General features: G+C 43.8%; 3 protein-coding genes across 13 annotated transcripts in view; 2 read left to right on the top strand and 1 right to left on the bottom strand.

Moving 5' to 3' along the window:
• LOC106749198 (ephrin type-B receptor 1-B) overlaps window positions 1-1,761 on the top strand; it is a 108,411-nt gene extending 106,650 nt beyond the window's left edge. For both annotated transcript variants that reach the window (XM_014628393.1, XM_014628390.1), the window contains one exon: window positions 1,023-1,761. In XM_014628393.1, the coding sequence (XP_014483879.1) occupies window positions 1,023-1,287 (265 nt within the window). In that variant the 3' untranslated portion in view covers window positions 1,288-1,761. The remainder of the gene's footprint in view (window positions 1-1,022) is intronic.
• A 5,971-nt stretch (window positions 1,762-7,732) lies between these two features.
• On the top strand, window positions 7,733-9,013 carry LOC106749204 (60S ribosomal protein L34-like). Of its 3 annotated transcripts, none has more exons than XM_014628415.1 (4): window positions 7,733-7,805; window positions 7,974-8,045; window positions 8,466-8,663; window positions 8,866-9,013. In XM_014628415.1, exons 2-4 carry the CDS (start codon window positions 7,981-7,983, stop codon window positions 8,960-8,962), a joined length of 360 nt encoding a protein of 119 aa, XP_014483901.1. In that variant the 5' UTR covers window positions 7,733-7,805; window positions 7,974-7,980; the 3' UTR covers window positions 8,963-9,013. The 3 variants fall into 3 exon arrangements, with proteins under 3 accessions (XP_014483901.1, XP_014483900.1, XP_014483902.1); XM_014628414.1 differs by having other exon boundaries at window positions 7,749-7,857; XM_014628416.1 differs by having other exon boundaries at window positions 7,773-7,873.
• Window positions 9,014-9,083: 70 nt separating this feature from the next.
• LOC106749203 (putative uncharacterized protein FLJ37770) overlaps window positions 9,084-19,009 on the bottom strand; it is a 27,907-nt gene continuing 17,981 nt past the window's right edge. For 5 of the 8 annotated variants that reach the window (XM_014628407.1, XM_014628409.1, XM_014628408.1 and 2 more), the window contains one exon: window positions 12,870-13,580. In XM_014628407.1, coding sequence (XP_014483893.1) covers window positions 13,260-13,580 — 321 coding nt within the window. In that variant the 3' untranslated portion in view covers window positions 12,870-13,259. Of the gene's footprint in view, window positions 9,767-12,869; window positions 13,581-14,370; window positions 15,026-19,009 lie in introns of those variants that run through there. The other 3 variants (XR_001374830.1, XM_014628413.1, XR_001374831.1) reach the window with 3 other exon arrangements.

The following is a 19,009-nucleotide window of genomic DNA, read 5'->3' as shown; positions in this document are numbered from 1 at the left end:
GTGAATGAGTAATCGTCTTGTGCCCCGATGTCTCACGAAAAAGCGAAGATACGAGCGATCGCGCGTGTGTGTCAACTGGGAAACGTCAAAAAGATCCAACGATCTTCGCTATTTCACCCTTCTCGGCGATACGACGATAGCAAACGTGCCGAGATTACCTTCAGAACTATCTCGTAATTATCATAGTTATCATAGTTACCAACTATCATAACTATCGTACGTTTAGACCATGCGAATGTGAATGTGTGTCAATAGCCAGAAAACGAGTGCACTAGCATTCAGATCGACGATCTGAAAAACCCCGAGATCTCGCGACTCCCCAAACGCATCTCTGTTCCCTCCGAGTCCCTACATGGAAAAAAATTTAAGTGTTAATTCGAGACTCATATTCTCATGTATAAGATAAAGCTTGCTTACATGAAGAAATTCTGTATAGTTCCACTGAAAATATATTCTTGTTATTCAAATAATTTTCCTAAATTGAAAAGAAAAATTATTGAATAGAAAAGACGATCTCAGTAAGCAAAAAACCAACCTTGAATACCATATTAAACGAATCTTTTGAAACATTGATTAACTGGTTTTACGTGGATTATATGAAAACATTTTAACATAATATCTTAAATATTTTGAAATTGTTACTTCATAATATAATATTCCCAAATATTAGAATCATAATGTAGAAATATTATTTTTAATATCAAGTTCATAACAAATTATTCTCGAATAATAAAGAATATGAAGATATTTTTAATGAATATAGAATTTCTTCGCGCGTGTGTGTGTGTGTAAGCAGGTTTATATAAGAAAGATTAATATAAAATCATAATTTAAATATAATAAGATTTAATATAAGATTATATATTTTTGCTTATATATATATATATATATATATATATATCTGAGAATATGAATCTTGAATTGATACTAATTTTTTTCTCTACGTACTTCACTCTACGTACTCACGAACGTCACCCCTGTGCAAGAGCAGAACGCACATTCTAATTCCTTGTTCTCGACAGGGGCACCAATCCGCTGGCGCCGGACGCGGTGGACCTGACGCAATTGACGTCGGTCAGCGAGTGGCTGGCCTCCATCAAGATGTCGCGGTACGCGGAGAGCTTTGAGCGCGCGGGGGTGACGACGTTGGAGGCGGCGGCGCGCGTCACCGTCCAGGAGCTTACCTCCCTCGGCATCACACTGGTGGGCCACCAGAAGAAGATCATGAACAGCGTGACGGCGCTGCGAGCGCAGATGTCCGCCACCTCGCAAGGTTTCCTCGTGTAACCGCGACGCTCGCCGAATCCTCAAACGGGATCGTAACGTGAGCGGGCTATCAATCGGCTGATCGGCACGGAACATCACAACTTCCCCATTCCTCATGGATCTCACGAATTTGCCACTTCCCTTCAACTGGCTTCAGACGCGTCGTCTCTCCTTGAGGAGAGGAAAACAGAGAGAAAGAGAGCGAACATCGGGCGGTCCGTCTGTCATCTAGGACTCGCTAATTACCTAGTCAGAGCGACCCTGATGTGCTCGAGAGAGAGAGAGAAAGAGAGAGAGAGAGAGAGAGAATTTTTTTCCACACAGGCGGATCCGATAAAGAAGCTAAATCTCTGGAGGAAACCCGAGAGGTTCCTACCGCTTCGGTTCCTTGATCCGAGAGATACGAAGTTACTCGTACCACAAACATTCCACGTTGAGTCCACGAGAGTCGAGGGGATTCATTCTTCGCGTCTATTACAACTCCCCTCGCGAGCAGCAGGAGGAGGGTGGGAGGGAGGGAGGGAGTACGAGGACCACGCGTTTGTCATCTCGCATCCGAATCACGTACAACGACTTACTCTGAACCCGTACGGAAGTACCCGCTGCACGAGGCTTCCGCGTTACTGATATCCGCACGCGTCGAAGGGATCGATGCTGGTTGACGTTATCGAACGAACGAACGAACGGTGTCGTTCACGAAGCTCGTGCCCGGGGAAAAGGACGCCCTGAGAGATGACGGGATAGACACGTACATACCGAACGGCTCCGCCCGTTGTAAACAACGAGCGCCGATTCTGTCTTTCGTTTCCTAGGCCGTTTCCGTGAAGACCGAACCGCGAAGAGGTCAGACTGACGAACGGAGACGAACGAGCCATCCCATCTGTAATCATTGCCGCGAAACTCGCGTCGAGCTTTTCCTCATCGTTTCAACGAGAGCTCCTGGGTTTCGTAGTTTCACGTAATCGCGCGAACCGCCGAAGTTTGTATACGTTGTACAGTTTTTCTATTTTTAACCGTCATCTCGAGAGCCTCTTCATTTTCCATTCGTCGTCGCGCTTACTGGAATGTTTCCGCGACACTCTGTCGGCCCGAACGGCGGTTCCCTTTTTTAGTATACGTGTAACCGCGACACGCGGAAACATCGAACGGTCGAAGTGTACACGGCCTAAAATCTCGCTCGAACACGTCTGCTCCTGGCCTCGCTTTTCCTACGTATACTTGTAAAGCTACGTCTCTTTGTAATCGATCGATCGATATAATAAGTCCCTCGCGCGTCTCAGATGAAGAGTCTCTTCAAGCAACGACGAATCGGAGGAGGAGACACCGCGATAACGACACGTACCAAAAAGAAAAGAGCGAGAGGAGAAAGAAGAACAAACCGTTGCGATAGTTTCCGAGATTCCACCGATCCAGCGTGACAATTATTACGTAGGTATATTCTATTACGTCAACGTAGCGAGAGCAACGTATCACGATGATCATTTATTATTACGTACATACGTCACCTAGAGAGAAATGATCGAAAACGCAAGGGATGGACGAGTATGAGTGCGCGAGACGATTCGCCTGACGAGGCACGACTCGAGAGAAAGAAGAAAAGAGAGAACAAAAGAGAAAAAAAAACCCACGAATCTTGCCTTTGCGTTATCCCGGTGTGAGAGTATGTCGTACATACGCGGTCTATTGTATAGGTACCTGTCGATTAACGAACACGACGAAACAAGAAGCGGACATGTGCCAACGCGAGTGTGCAAGAGTTACTTAGCGCGAGACTGGTGTGACGCGATTACGAGAGAGAGAGAGAGAGAGAGAGAAAGAAAGAGAGAGATTGAGAGAGAATGGGAGAATGCGTGCATGTGTGTGTGAGTGAGAAGCCGCATCGGTGACGAATGACGAGAGAAATCCGCAGCCCGCTCTTCGCGCTATACAATGTATGTACACGAGCGTGCGATCACCGAATACGAGATTACTATATAAATAATACGTATATATATAAAGATAGATATTATATTATAAATATACGCGCGCGAGACACTTCGATACGTTGAAGGGGGAAGAACGAGAGCGAGGGGAGGCGCGAGAAAATCGAAGAAACGAGCGAAAAAGATCGCGTCCGGCTGACGAGGGAGAGAAACGAAGAACAGAAGCGTAAAAGAGGGAGAAAACGATTCTCAAACGCACGTCCCTTACCGGCAAGCAATGCGTCAACATATCAACATTATCCGGAATGCAATGCGAGCGCGAGAGGGACACCGGCGGGTACGTAATACACGTGGTCGCGCTTTCGTCGAGATCGAGGCGATTCCGATCGATCGACCGTGTTCTTCTCTCCAAGATTTCCAGCGGGCGAAACGGGGAAAACCGGGAGAAAGAGGGAGGAAAGTTTTTATTAGCCAGGAAACGCGAGAAACGTAGGAAAGTAATCGAACGCGAGCGTACAGTCGGTGGACGCTCGTCATGAGCGCGTTGCGCGAAACAAAGTCGCGCGACACGACGGTCGAGTGGGTGTAGGCAGTTTGATTTTCACAGCCCGGTCGAGAGGAGTTTGCTTGCGGAGCAACGTCCATTCCACTATATACATATATCTCTAATAGGAAATTGTTTTTCTTTTTCTTAGAGAGCGAGGGAGAGAAGCGGCAAAAGGAGGAAGGGAGCAAAATAGAGAATGAGAGAGAGAGAGAGGCTCGCCTCACCGCGAAATAAGATAAAATACGGCAACCGTATCTCGCGAGCGCGCTGATCGTAAAAAAGACTGCTTCCCGGGTACTTCGTGCGGCTCACGACGCGCATTACGTTGTGCCTCGGGAATACATACGTTACCGGTGATTTGTCCTCGAAAGGAAAAGAGAGAGAGAGAGAGAGAGAGACCAACGGAACGACGTACGTAGATTTACAGGAATATTGCGCGTGAGATTAACTTCGGCTTCCACGCGAGTTCGGCGAGCCGCGGGGGAATTTCTGTATTTTTTAATTCAACCGTTTGAAAAACGCGCTAGTGATGTAGTAGTCGACGGCGTCGAAGCGACGTTGGACGACTGACGGGGAGACGACGGCGACGAGTGGAGCGGGCAGGAGGAAAGGAGCCGGTGGCCGAGACTCCGTCCTCGATGCAACACGGACAACGACAAAACGGAGCGAACTTTGTAGTAGCCTTCGTAGCCGGCCAATAATTATCCGTTAATTTGCCCCTGTGCTCCCCTTTCTATCCTAATCGCGGAGACGCGCGAGAATCCCGGCCACCGGTGTCGTCGCGACTCCGGCTGTGGTCGTTCGTCTCGATCCAACGCTGCTTCGATCGGGCCCCCCGCCCTCCTCGTAAACGAGATGTTGCTCGAGATCATTCTCCGAGCGTATACGGAAAACACACCGAGATACGCCTTGGTGTCTTTCGGTTCGCCGTGCTGCCTTCCGCGTTCGTCGCGAGAGGAGGATGGGTGAGGCGCGGTGGGCCGCGCAATGAGAGAGCAAAATCTCCCTTAGGAAAAACAAAAAGAAAGCGAGAGAGAGAGAGAGTAAGAATGTGTGTGTGTGAGAGAGAGAAAGAAAGAGAGAGAATGCGTGTGTATGCGTGTGAAGGCTACGGAAACGGCGACGATTAAGAAGCAATAAGTGAATACACGCAAATGCAGATTTTTATATAGAGAATGTTAACAAATTTCAGAAGATATTAATTATCGATAGCGCTATCTTCCTAAATGTTCGTATTAAAGGTTAAATGAAAAAAAAAAAAGTAAGATAAAACGTAAGGGTGGCGATATGAGATCGCGCGGAGTCCCGACCGAAGGTAAGCGGCGCGGACGGAGTGGAAATAGAACGGACGAAGTCGCGTCGAAGGCGATCCGAATTCGTGTAACTCGACCGAATTTGTAATACCGTTCGGTCGAGACTCCGCGGGTAGGACGAAGAGAAAGAAAGAGCGGGAGGGAGAGAGAAAGAGAGAGTGTGTGGTCTTTAAGAATTTTCAAGCTGTAACTATCTGTGTTTTAGCGACGAACCTGCGAGTGCGACCTGAAGTTTCGACGATGTTGTTGATTTCGACAAATCGATATTTAGATTTTCATAGAGCTCTATCAATATCACATATACACATACACACACGTACGGCCACCACGTAGGCGCGAGAAACACGCGAGAGCGGGAGGATTCGCGCGAACTAAACCGTGCGCTAGAGGACGTATCGTTCATTTGAGAGGCGAAAGTATCTTGCGTACGACTTTTCCGATCCTGTCTTTCGTTCCGCCGGCTCTACCCCGTACGTTCAAAGCGGGCTCATTTTCGCGGGAGCGAACGAGAAAAGAAAGAATACGCGTTACACTTTCCAAGTTTTCGATCGTACTTCGTCACATTACATATTTCCGTTAATCTCGTGCACGCGTGAAGCTTCATTCGAGAGTGTACGAATCCGGAAATCGGACGAAACGCGCGCGAGGCAGGGATAAGTCTGAGAAATCAAAATTCGCGCACGTCCTTGTTAACTCAGTGATCCGCATAATTTGTTCTTACATTTATTTCCCGTTTTTTGTTTTAATTCTGTGACATAGAGAAGGAGGAGGGGAGGGGGGGGGAGGGAGAGAAGAAGGGAAAGAGAGAGACAGAGAGGGAGCGAGAACGACAAGCTGGCTGAATGGCTAATTGGTTGAACCGCCTCTCGCGTTTTTTTACTTAATCCTTTAATCGATTTTAACGCAACTATACTACTATTTATTAAAAGAAGAGGAACTTATTTATTTGTTTAGAGAGATCTGACTAAATTGCAAACGTTCTAACTATCGTAAGTTATCTATTTACTACTTAGCGACGAGATATGGGGCAGAATGACGCTCATACTTTCCCTACTTTTCCGGAGTTTTCTCACGTTGGAAACTCTGTCGTGTGTAAAGTAATGAAAAACGGACGAGAAGCTGGCAGTTACAGTGATATAGAAAACAAAAGAAGGAGGAGGAGGAGGAGAAGAAGAAGAAGGAACAAACAAGAGATGTGCGATCGTCGGGATCTGTACGCAGCTATTAATATTATATCATTTAGTTAAGGCGTTAATTAAAAACGAGCGCGTTGTTTGACTCTTACTTTTTACAAACTCTTTCTACAGCGAACTCTATCAAAGTACCTGCTTCGAGAAAAACGAAAATGATGAAATCAGCGAAAAAAGGAATAAAGCATTACAGGTACCGTCCCATATATTATACATAACTCACATAGCACGCGCGCACACACACATACACGCAACACACGTACAGGCCACACATAGATACACACACATGACACCTTCATCGTACTCATAATCAAACATACGTCGACACATAACACACACACACATATACACGTACACACGATAATTTATATACACTCGCTGAGCTGAGTTTTCATAAAGATTGGTTAAGCGAATCGCCTCCGTGTGTCTTCGATTCATTGTATAAAGAAAAGCGCAAGATAAAAAAAAGCAAGCAAAGAGTTACTGCCGACAAATTTTGGAACATGTCTAAAACATTTTTCCTATGGTGTTGTCAAGACGATGTTGAATGTACATAAGATATAATAAATAATATACCTTATACGATGTAAAAATTCTGTCTAGGTTTATTCCTCTTCCTTCTCGCGTTGTATCGAACGAATTGTATGATAATAATAATAATAATAATCTTTATTAACGGGAAACAATCTTTGAGTATATATCACAAGAAAAGAAAATCGTAATTGACAGACAATATTTTTAAGATCCAGCAATTTAAAAACATCAACTTGGAGAAAGAGAGGTTATAACATAAAGTTATAAATAATTTGTGAAATTCAATAATAAATAGTGGAGTAGCTTAAAATAACTAATATTGCACGTATGACTGAATTTTATTACGTGCCGAATAAAGCACACGAAATAATGAGAGATTTCGAAATAAACGCGTTTTGTCAGCCGTCCTTAAAAAATTGTCCGCCATTGTTCCGAGAAAGCAGTGAGAAGGTTAATAGTGCGTTACATACCCGCAGATACACGGCTCTGCGGATTTTCCTGATCTTCTCCGACAGTGAAGAGATGAAACTTGCAGAACAATTAATTCGTCACGATAGCTGATAGTAACCCGAACGACGAAGAATACGATTTCATCGCGGAAAAGCGGGAACGTTCGAGGAACGCGCGTCCGTTCGACCGACAAATTCGAACTAGCGACTGGTGGAGCCACCTCGAGGAAAACTTTTCAAACTATTTGCTCAGGCGCGCATTTGCTGCAGATAAATAAGCGACATCGATAAGGTTCTCGCGCATGTCAAGTTATAAAACGAAATTGTTAAAATGATTAAATAATGATCATAGATGTGCTAATAATTATGAAATAATTATCATAGATTTGCTAATGTATTTTTTCTATCTCGCAACAACGCAAGTTCGATCATCGGTAAACGTTCGCCGTCGTCGTCGATAGCGAGTTGCGATATTCGCCGACAGATGACGATAGCGACGGCCCGATATTCTCGCAGCCACGCGTGCGCGGAGACAGCCCTTTCCGGCGTGTATCCGGTTCCTTTTTCGTTCGGCTCTGAGAAAGGTTCGTGCTGATATCCTACACTTTTCGAATATCCACGTTGTACTCGTCAATCGTAAGATTCATTAACAGTGCGTGACTTCCGGGCACATCCGCGATAATTGATTATACGTCGCTGCTTATTATAGAGGGTGAGATTTTTCTCGCTAACACGTAAACTTCACTTTGCAGAACCAAGATGGTACAGCGATTAACCTACCGACGACGTTTGTCGTACAACACAAAGAGCAACAGGAGACGTGTGTAAGTATCGTTTTGCAGGCGATTGTGAACGTTAGTTTCGGGCGAAAATGTCATTGATTCTTATTAATAACGAAATTTATTACTACTCGTTCCTACTGCGATGATTGCTGCAAGTACTCGGAAATTTGAGGTTATGTTTTGGTCACTTGCTTGAACTCGTGCAATACTCACAAGTATGAAACAGCGAATGTAGTTATTGTAAACGCAAAGGATTAATTTAGTATGATAAACTTATATAGATTTACTTAGCTGTTAATACCGTAAACAATCAGTTTACAGATTCCAGAGTATATCAAGCTTATGTGAAATTCTTTTATGAATTTCCTCATAAACGTTTTAGAATGTTTCTTTGTAATATGCTTCCTGCAAAAAAACAATATATTGTTCTCAAAGATTAATTGGTGTATGAAATGTTTACAGTGTACGTACACCAGGTGGCAAATTAGTTTATCAATATCTAAAGAAGCCCAAGAAGATCCCAAGATGTGGGCAGTGTAAAGACAAACTCAGGGGTATTCAGCCTGCGAGGCCGATGGAACGCTCACGTATGTGCAGGCGGAAAAAGACCGTCAAACGCGTGTATGGTGGAGTTCTTTGTCACAAATGTGTAAAGGAAAGGTATGTGTATCACAGTTAAAGATACAATCCAGAAATGAATCTTAAGTGTTTTTAAATTAAATTGATGTATCAGATTAACAATACCTAAATGTAGATTGATGAAGTGTACCTGAAATTGAACTATTTCATTTTCTAATGATAAAATCAATAAACAAGTTACACAACTCATGATATTTATATTAACATGACATGTTATTTTCAGGATTGTGCGAGCATTCTTAATCGAGGAACAAAAGATCGTCGTTAAGGTTATGAAAGCACAACAGGCCTCAGCAAAAACGAAGAAGGCGGAGAAGTAATCATTGTGCTTTTTATTAATTAAGGAAAATAAATATAAAACAAGAAAACGACTATTGCTAATTATTTCCAAGGTATATCCTAATTTATTGTAATTCTTACATTCATTCATTGCGATTCATGATTAAATATCATGTAAGTAGATTTTGTAAGTATTGCATTTTGAATCGAATTCATACAGCAGAAGATTGTTGGATTAGCGATCGGTGTTTTAAGAAGACAATTTTTATTTTGAATGATATTTCTAAATATATTGATCATATATTTAGGTTAATAAACATAACGGGAAAATAACGGGTCTAAGTAAAGGATTATGAAGATTGTGTTCCGACTATATGAATATCAGTCTTAGACCCGTTATTTTTGCCGATTTTAGTTCAGAAGTTTCCGCTACGAGCCGCCACTATACTTATCGAGAAACTGAGGTCGTTATTGTCAGTCACAAAAAGTTGCAACACTTTATTCTGGCGAGTTTCACAATGTATTTCATATCCAGTAGAGAAACATATTTCCTGTATAGTAAACGTCTAAAAGTGTAAGTTTTCAAAGTAGAAACGATAAAATGTAACTTTGGTTATTTGGACATATTGCTTCGCATGCCCATACTTATCGTGAACATTAGAGTGAAACAATCCAATAACATAACTACATATAAGGTATTTGATGTTTTTTATACTTTTATTCGAAAGTCCTGTTCTTCCAACTGTCCTAGCACTGGCTCCCAGACCTAGTGCAGCCGGTTCAATGAACTTCTCGCGCTGAGTTCCGCCGCACTGGAATAGAAAACAGCGTCTCTGACAGAAGTTCTGGAATAGAAGACGCTTCAGTGCACACTTCTGCCAGCGCAGCCCGTGCAGGAATAGAAAACAAACCTATTATCACGTATAATACTAGACGCGCGTTCAGAACAAGGACGAACTTCTCGGCATAAAAATTCGAATGGTTCCGGAAAAGAAGCTCGTTAGAGAGAGAGAGAGAGAGGGTAGAGGCGAAAATTCGATTCGGTAAGTCGTTCGCCGAGTATGGCGATGCGCAAGAACGTGTACACCGGCTGTTCGACCAGAACAGCGTCGGGAACAGCAGGTATTGTGTGCGCCGATTAAGGCAAAAGGGCCCCGCGCGGAACCCGTCCCACCGGCCGCTGCGCTGAGCGTTTAACAAGTGCCTTATTTGTTGAGCGCGTACAAGCTAGGCGCGGTGTCGTTCGCGCGTATGTACATATAAGTACCGGGTACAACACCGCGACGGACGCTATAGTTTTCCCATTCGGTGGCGCGTCTCGTCGCGCAGCCGGCGAGCGGTGAGAGCTGTAAAGGCTTGTCACCTGAGAATGCGGACAGCGGCGGCGACCCGGCATTAAATACCTGCGGCGTTCCTATCGCGCGCCGCTATCATTTACGCCCGCCTCGTTACGGGAAAAAAATGCAGAACCCGCCGTCGATTTTTGCCGCTCGCATTAACCCGTTCGAAGGAACGCGCGGCGGTGAGAATGTGGCCGATTAGGGAGCGCCGAATCCTTGCGTCGCAAATCGCGCGCGATGAATCGGTGGAGATTATAACGCGCGTGTACGGACAGACCGGATGTAAAAGTGTATAACTTTGGGTGGTTATCTTTTTGCTCGAAGCGATTTACCCCGTGTAGAGCAAAGTGACGGGAGCGAGAATCAGACTGAGAAGCGATGGCCGACGCATAGACGTTTCTTATGTTGGAAGAAATGCTATACTGAAAGAATCGTGTACTAAAAGAAGCCCGTAAAGCCTCAACATTGCTTCTTTCTCACGATGGAAGTGGTCGATGTCGGTGATCGCTTCTCGATTTATGATGGGCTGTTATCGCAAAACGAGGAGCACAGACTATTGCATAACTCATGAGAAAATGAGCCCATCAGGCTCCTTTATTTCTATTCCCAGGATGGAACGAAAGAAATGAACTCTGGTTGGTTTATTACCTTATGCGTTGTGCGGAAGTCTGTGCTCCCCCCGCTTGTACATTTTTACAATTCGGAATTACACCGAGGAAAAATGTCTCGTAATCGCTTGATGAAATAATTATTTATGATTAACTATGAATAAATAATAGTCGAGAAAACTCTTTTTTATAGTAAGTACCATCACCGTGTTAATGGCGATAATCTTGTTATGCGTTTTGCCATCGCTACTTTCTCACTCGAGCAACAAGAACAAACGGTTTACCCCGAAATGACAATAATTTTAACGATATTAACTTTTTCCTCCTATCGGTGTAACTTGGGTGCGATCGTGAGAAAGACTCAGAGATTGCCGACGCGCGTTTGTAGTGTCTAGCGACTGGAAAAAGTCGATCCCGTCGTCGTCGTGATTTTTACGATCGCCGGCTATCTCCGTGATCTCGTCTTACGATCGAGTCTCTCGGCTGGAACGGCAATTATTTCGGTGTGTTTCCTTTTTGAGGTAAAAATCCTCGCGTAGTCGTGCACGACGACGAGAGAAAGAGAGAGGCGAACGAGAAGAAAGAATGGACACGCACGGGTAAAAAACGGCGCGACGAAAACGCGAAGCCCACCGAACGTCGATTGAAGCCGATCCGATTTCATGGCAGCGAGGAGTCCGACCGTGATTTCGACTTTTCCGTAAAAGGTTCCCTTTCTTTCTCCCTCGCCCAGCGCCCTTCGCATTGAAAATAATCGCTGCGGTTAGCCGCCGTCTCGGTTCAATTGCCGCGCGATCGTTGCAACCACCGCAGCAGCTGCGAGCGAGCAACGCGAGATTGGAATACTCGCGAGCACGGCAATTTTCGATTCCCGTGATTGCATCGAAATGCATCTCGCGGCTATGACGTCGTCTCGAGCCGGCAACGCGAAGACAAATGACGGATGTATTTTACTCTGATTAGAAGAACGATATTACGATAAACCCCGACGCGATAGCAATTTCACAAGCTTCATGATCAATCTTGGTTTCCTGCCGTTCGGAATTATCGAATGAAGGATTCTTCGTCGACCGGACGAATTTCAGATAACAATTTCGACGCTCGCGCACTGAGAACAAGAAATTGAAATGTTGCCAAGTAAATGTTCCCTGTGACTTTTCCTTCGATGTTATTTATTGGTTGGAAACAAATTCGAATGTATGTTTCGTCGCGTTACTGTACTGTTACTCTTAATACTGGCGGTGAATATCGGAACGCAGCCTAAATGGGTTTCTCAGCGCATTTATGCAACGCCTCTGTGCGTTGCAACGGAAATTTATTCGCGGAGGTTTGGAAGAGTGCACGAGAATCCCGGCTGAAATCGAGTTTCGATCGATGGTAATAACAGGGAATACCTCTTGATTAAAATCGCGCGCGTAACGACGGGCAACAATGTATGGTTCGGGGCGGCTATTAAATTTCGCGGCTCCATTCGGAATTATACAGGAGGATATATCGGTCACAAACAGCAATTGTCCGGTGTCACTTTTAATTGACGGTTATAAAATGTAGCGTGAGCGTGCAATCGAGAATAATTTGGCGTGAGCCGACTCTCAGAGAGAGAGAGAAAGAGAGAGAAAGCGAGAAAGCGAGAGGAGATGCGTCGCCACGTGATTCCTATAATTTTCTGGGATCGTGTTTAGCGAAACGACAAGTGGGTAGGTGTCGTAATACGCGTGTGTCCCTATCATTTCGCGACATTATTATTAGATCGACGCGCTTTGCATCGCATTACGTCGCATTATCGTTACTATGTTCGCGCGTCCACTTAAAATAACGCGCATGCGAAATTAGCGGGTGGAACGAGGGCAGTCGCGTAACCGCCGACCTGTCGTTACGAACACGACAAATCGCGACCGTTCATTTAATTAGGGCAGATTTTTTAATGAACGACACGAGATGCCAACTGGACTATGATCGCTCATGTCGTACGAGGTGTGTCCCTAAAGTAATGAGAATGATTAAAGAAAAATTTGTTTATTAATAATACATTCAATTACAGTTAATTTTTTTTCAAAATAGGCTCTTTGTGATCGAATACAGCGATTCCAGCGTTGTTGCCACTCTTCATAGTAATGAAAGGAGTCTTTACATAAGATGTCGTTCAAAACCCTCGTCGCAGCTGATTGGACGTTTTCAACTGTCCCAAAATGATTTTACTCGGGAACCCAAGTTATATCTCCGGTTATCATTCGCTGGAGAATATCGGACTCGCCTATCGATACGATCCAACAGTTCCCGAGAAATCAACAGAGACGATTGCCCATCGGACAAATTCTTAGGGATCAGTTTCGCACAAATTTTCTTCAATTTCAGATTTTCCGTAACGATTCGGCGGATGTCTTTGTTAGTTATTTTATCTTCTTTGCAATAATTGCCATCTTCTGGTCCAGAGAATTGCTGAGATCCAGAAAGGTCTTATCCAGAATAGCCTCGACAGAAGCCACATTGTCACCAGTTCTTGAAGTTAAAGGACACCCTGCGCGCTGTTCGTCCTCAATGTTGTCTCTTCCGTCTTTGAAGGCTTTGTGCCACCTAAAAGCTTGAGCTGAAGGCAAAGCAGCATCCCCATAAGCCGTTCTCAACATCTCTAACGTTTCGGAACGAGATTTTCCCAGTTTCACGCAGAATTTGATTGCGTAACGCTGTTCGAGATTGTGCTGCATTTTTGCCTGTGACAAAACACAAAAATTACAACGCACTTTGCTGATGTATCGACTGCCAGAAAGGCTCAGAGGCAACTGAGAAGCGTCAGATTGTATAATGGAGGAATCCCTGGAATCCCTCGCTAAATGCCTTGATCGCCATTTCCCTTTCATGGCCCTTCTGACATGCGCGCAAAAACTATTCTCATTACTTTTGGGACATTACTCATTTCTTTGGGATCTCGTATATCGTATGTTAATGAATAATACATATAACTAAAAAAGAGGCTTGATATATGTTGAGAGAACAAAATAGTTAATGTCGTTAAAATTATAGTCACTTTCAACGCAAATTATATTATCTTATTGTTCAAACGAAAAAGTAGCAGCGACTGAACATGCTAAGATTATTGACACTAACATTACAGTAACGCTATAAAGATAGCTCTTCTGACAAAAAAAAGAATAATATAAGCAAGGCTCTTGGTATGTACTCAGTAAGCAAGAAACATTAAATGAATCTTTTGAAACACAAATTTTATGCGGATTTTATAAATATTTTGACGTAGTATTTTACCAACATTTTTAAACTGTTACTTGATGATGTAATATTTCTAAATATTAAAATCATGGCGTAAAAATATTAATTTTAACTTTTGGATCAAATATGATTAACAATGATGTTGTATATAGCATTAAGAACTACATATTTACTACATATAGTACATATTTGAAAACGTTACATGTTATAAAATATTATAATAACGTTATATTAATGATTTCTTGCTTATTAGTTATAATCCTTGAATAATTGGAAGGGATCAAATAATTTTCTGCTGATCAGTTGAGGAATTAGAAAATCATTTGACTTACCAAGTCGATGAATATTAGATTAGACAATGAACAATTCACCGACTTAATAAGTCAAATAATGCTTTAATTTTTCCAGATTCTAATTTTTATCATTCCAAAACTGGCCCTTTTATAATTCTTTCGATAACAGTTACAAGCACTTTTCCCGACGCAATATATACATCATATGCGACATCATCTCTGACATTGTATGATGCGTTCAAAAATAGAATTGATCGCGTTATATTTAATACTATTCCGCGCGGGGCGCAACGACACGTGCGTCCGAGAATAATTCCCCGCGAGAATGTTTCACAGGAGACGCGAGTTAGCGTATGATTCCTATAATTTCCTGGGCTCGTGTTTGACAAAATAACAAGTGGGTGGGTGTCGGTTTTCACACCCGTGGCTCGGCGGGGCCTCTTCGGGGAATGTAAAAAAGGGCGGCACACGAAACCGGTCCCGATGAATCTTTGTTATGCCAAGCCCCTATATTGCCCGCCGTCTCCCGCGTGCGCGTATAAGGACGAAACGGACGGCTTCAGGACCGTACTCGTCATCGACGACACCTGACGCTCTCCTCCCTTGATCGCCTTCGGCGTAAGGATTGATCCCTGCGACTATCAATCATATTAACAATATCATTAGTCGATACCGCTTGAAATGAATATCCTATAACACGAGACCGATCGTCCCGGTAAGGCACCTCAGCGACCTCACTTCGTCTCGGCGTAATTCTCGCTCTCATTAGAAGTAATTCGTTGTCAACAAGACGCTCGATTAACAACCGACGACGGCACGTTTAAAAGGCCAATCAGCCGGCGAATTAAATATAGCCGTTACGTCGAATTCGCGTATTCGCCGGAACGCCAAATGCGGCGAGTCCCCCGTTCATTAGCTTAAGCGTCCGATTATATCACGCTCGATTAAAATCAAATGCAAATCGAGGCTCTCACGAGTCGAAGACGTGTCGTCGCGCCGATCCTCGGCCGTAAATGAATGGTCAAGCTCGAGAGAGCGTGGGTTCCGCGAAGACGCGCGGACGGAGGGGGAAGGAATTATCTTGCAGCTCGCTAAAGTGGTCCTTAGTTAAGATTTCCTCCAGTTCCCACGCTAATTCGAATATTAATCTACGAATCGATCGGACGTCTCACCTCGAGCAAGAACGACGACGTGAAACTTCCACGAAGCCAATCGCGTCGGATTCGCGAGGAACGCGGTCTCTGGAGGAGACGGAGATTCGGTGAAACGACGACGCGCCGTCGGGATCGACGAATCGATTAATCTCGACCGCGGCCAGCGCTTCCTTCGCGTGTTGCGCGCGGGCTCGCCTCGGTGGCGGCGCGTTCTCTTTGATCGGGCCCACCAGTGGCCCCAATTCACACCTGACTCTTAGCGATAAAAACCGCCTCTAAAGATATGCTTATCCCGCTTCTGCGTAGGCACGAGTCCCGTTCCCAGTCCGGAGGAAGTGAACTGTTATCGTAGCAGGTAGCCGGCGCGCGCGAGCGTCTCTCTTTTACGCAAGCCATCGAGCAAATTCATTTCAACTCCGACTTCGTCCTGCCGGAGTCCCCGTCTGTTTTTCTCTCGTCTCTTTTTCTCCCCCTCTCTCTCTCTCTCTTTCTTTCTTTCTCTCTCTCTTCCTGCCCCCTACACGCGCCTTTGCGTTATTCCTTTTTGTGATAAACCACCGAGCCGCTTCGCCGGCCACTCGAAGCGGCAGTGAGCAGGACGATTAATTATCTCGGCGCCAAACGGCAACGATGAAAGTAACGACGGTCGATTAAGATCCAGGATCGAGAGAGAGAGAGTGGGGGGAGGAGATAGAAAAAGAGAAACCAACGGGAATCCTTGGAGGAAATTAACAAGAGATATACCTGACTTGCCGGTTATCTCGATTTTTTCATTAGATCGCAGGATTAAACACTGAGATTACTCGATGGCTAATAATAGCAAAACGCGAACGCGTAACGTCGGCCGTTTCTTATTTCGAACGGCCGTTAGATTTATATTTTCATTTTCACGTTCGATATGTCGGCTGCCGAACGCGAGGATCACGCTCGTGACGGTTCTCCGGACCCTTCGCTAAATAGACACAATTACGATCGATTATCCAATATTCTCCGACTAATCTTGACCGGGAGCCGAGTACGGTCCGTCACTTAAGAGGAGGGTACAATGTGTATCGCCGAGCGAGAAGAAAAAAGAAGGAATGCATATCAGCTCCTCGGTTAAACGAGGGAGATTTCAACAATGTCGCCGTGGGTAGCCGCGCTATCTCTCTTCTAACAAATTAAATAAAAGATTACTGCGATAAAGAGCCGGTGACGCGGCGCTGCACGTTGTTTCGCTCTTTCTGCATCGATGCAGAAGCATGTTATCCCCCTTAAACGTATACGATGTAACAAGACGGAAATTCACAATTTCTATTTTCAGCGCTCTTTTTCTCAATTTACTAAAATTATGAACACAAACAAGATAAGCACTAATTATTACCATTTAGAATGTCTTCGAAATATGAGTAGCAGAAAAATTTATCTCATAATAATATAATGAAATACAAATTTACCTCGTAGCAATAATAAAGTATATATTCCGTTATCTCATAATAATAAAAAGTACTCATAAAAATAATAATTAAAGTACTCATAAAAATAATAATTTAACAGAAATTGCACTGATATCAATGGCCATCGCTCCGATCACTTTCGGTAAATATCAACTTGTTTTCATCTTCATCTAATCGTTAATATTTTTTTTATTTTCCGAAGATATTCAAGATGATAATAATCATCGCTTCGCTCTATCTACTGAGATAAATTCCGAGTAAACGCACTCCCGACAAGCCTCAGCCGCAGAATCAGAATCGAATGAACGCATTCGCCGGCAGATTTATCTGCGCATTAATTTCTGATTATCACTCGGAAGTCTGAGGGGCGCGTTTTTTCGGTGTGTACCGGCCTGAGGTTTACATCGTGCGTAGAAAGAAAAGAGGGAGGAAGAAAGAGAGTCGGGGAGAGAACTGAGGAGGCCCAAAGAGAGGCCTGACCCAAGGGCCTGCGGACGCCACAGCGCGTTAGCAGCGAGACGTGGATTTCGCTCTTTTGTGGCTCCATCCGTCCGTCCATTCGAACCAGCGGGCCCTCCGTTCCTCCCGACGAATGAAATATACTTCTACCATGGACGACCCTCGTGTATCTGGCGCCGAATAGATGAGCGTTTTCAGGCTCTCCGTGTTGCAGTGAACGTGCGACCAGGCCCGGCCCCTCGTTCATTTTGTCTTCCATTGTTGCTTTCACGTACACTCAATTCGTGCCTTTGATGTATTCGGATGCATATTCGCATTCGAACGCGTTCGAACGCGTAGAAGATTATTTTCTAACAGTTGAATTCCACGAGTGTCTCCCCTTCCGAATATCGAGCTTGTTAAAGGTCGCATTCAATCGTGGATAATTCGCGGAGGGCAGGTCTAAAGCATGAGAGGATCAAACCTTCCTCTGAATCTTTCTTTTTAAACTATAATATATAATATACTGCAGGAAGACGACTCATTCTAATACAGAGAAACTCTCTGTGCTGAGTCTATCGCGAAATATCTCACCTTAGATCCCTAGTGAGCGCATCCGGAACAGTTTTCTCTTCCTCAAGTCGAAAGCAAAAAAGAGATAGTCTACGGCCCTTAGAAATGATCCTTGACTATCTCGACGAAGCAATTTTCATAGGAATTTCCGATGAATTAAAGTCCACCCAAAATCAACAGAAGCATGCAATTTCGTTGTACATGCGGAAATTTGGTTTCCAGTGAAATCATTATTATTACTATTAAATAAATGGAAGAACAGTCTTCCTCTGGATATACAATACAGATAGAAATAATGAACATACTAGCTTACATATATTAGAAATCGCAAGACAAAAGGAAAGTAAATTGAGACAAAAAAGAAAAGGGGCACTATCATTTTAAGCAGATCAATTAAAACAGTTCGGAATACACTATGCGAAATATTAAAGAAATCGACAATATCAGATCTCTCATTAGCATAAAGTACACACCCGATTTACAGGCTTGAAAATTTAGTATAATATCCGATGGCAGATAACGAAAAATAGGATAATTTCTAAAAGTCCTACCGAGAACATTATAAAAATTAGTAATATCTGAAGAATCGATGCATCCAGCATGGATATCCCAAAAAAAATAGAAAATCAGAGACGATTCTTCTGATTTCACATTGAAATTATACATAATCATGAGAACAGATCGACATAGGTTGACCACTATGATAGCACAATCACCGGATAAAAAGATGCTGAACACGTTCGATATGGATGCACTGATCCTACTGGTATAGCGACCAGATAATACTGCCATATTCAAGATGAATTACTTCTATATTTCTATTTTATTTCTATATTTTCCAGCTCGAGCCAAAGAACGGCAATAAAAATGGCAACTCCTCGCCGGAGAATGCAAAACAAAACTTGCCCGAAGAGAAATACCCGTCGAGCATTCTTCTTCAATCAAGAGCGGGACTGGCTCGCGTTCGATCGACGGTAAGACTCGCTATATGCCGATGTCAAAGAGAATCGGTAGAAATAAC

The sequence above is a fragment of the Dinoponera quadriceps genome, unplaced genomic scaffold (genome assembly GCF_001313825.1).
Source record: "Dinoponera quadriceps isolate SergipeBrazil2010 unplaced genomic scaffold, ASM131382v1 scaffold2952, whole genome shotgun sequence".
Classification (NCBI taxonomy): domain Eukaryota; kingdom Metazoa; phylum Arthropoda; class Insecta; order Hymenoptera; family Formicidae; genus Dinoponera; species Dinoponera quadriceps.
The sequence above is the reverse complement of the archived record's forward strand: the minus strand, read 5'-3'. Positions and strand labels throughout refer to the sequence as shown.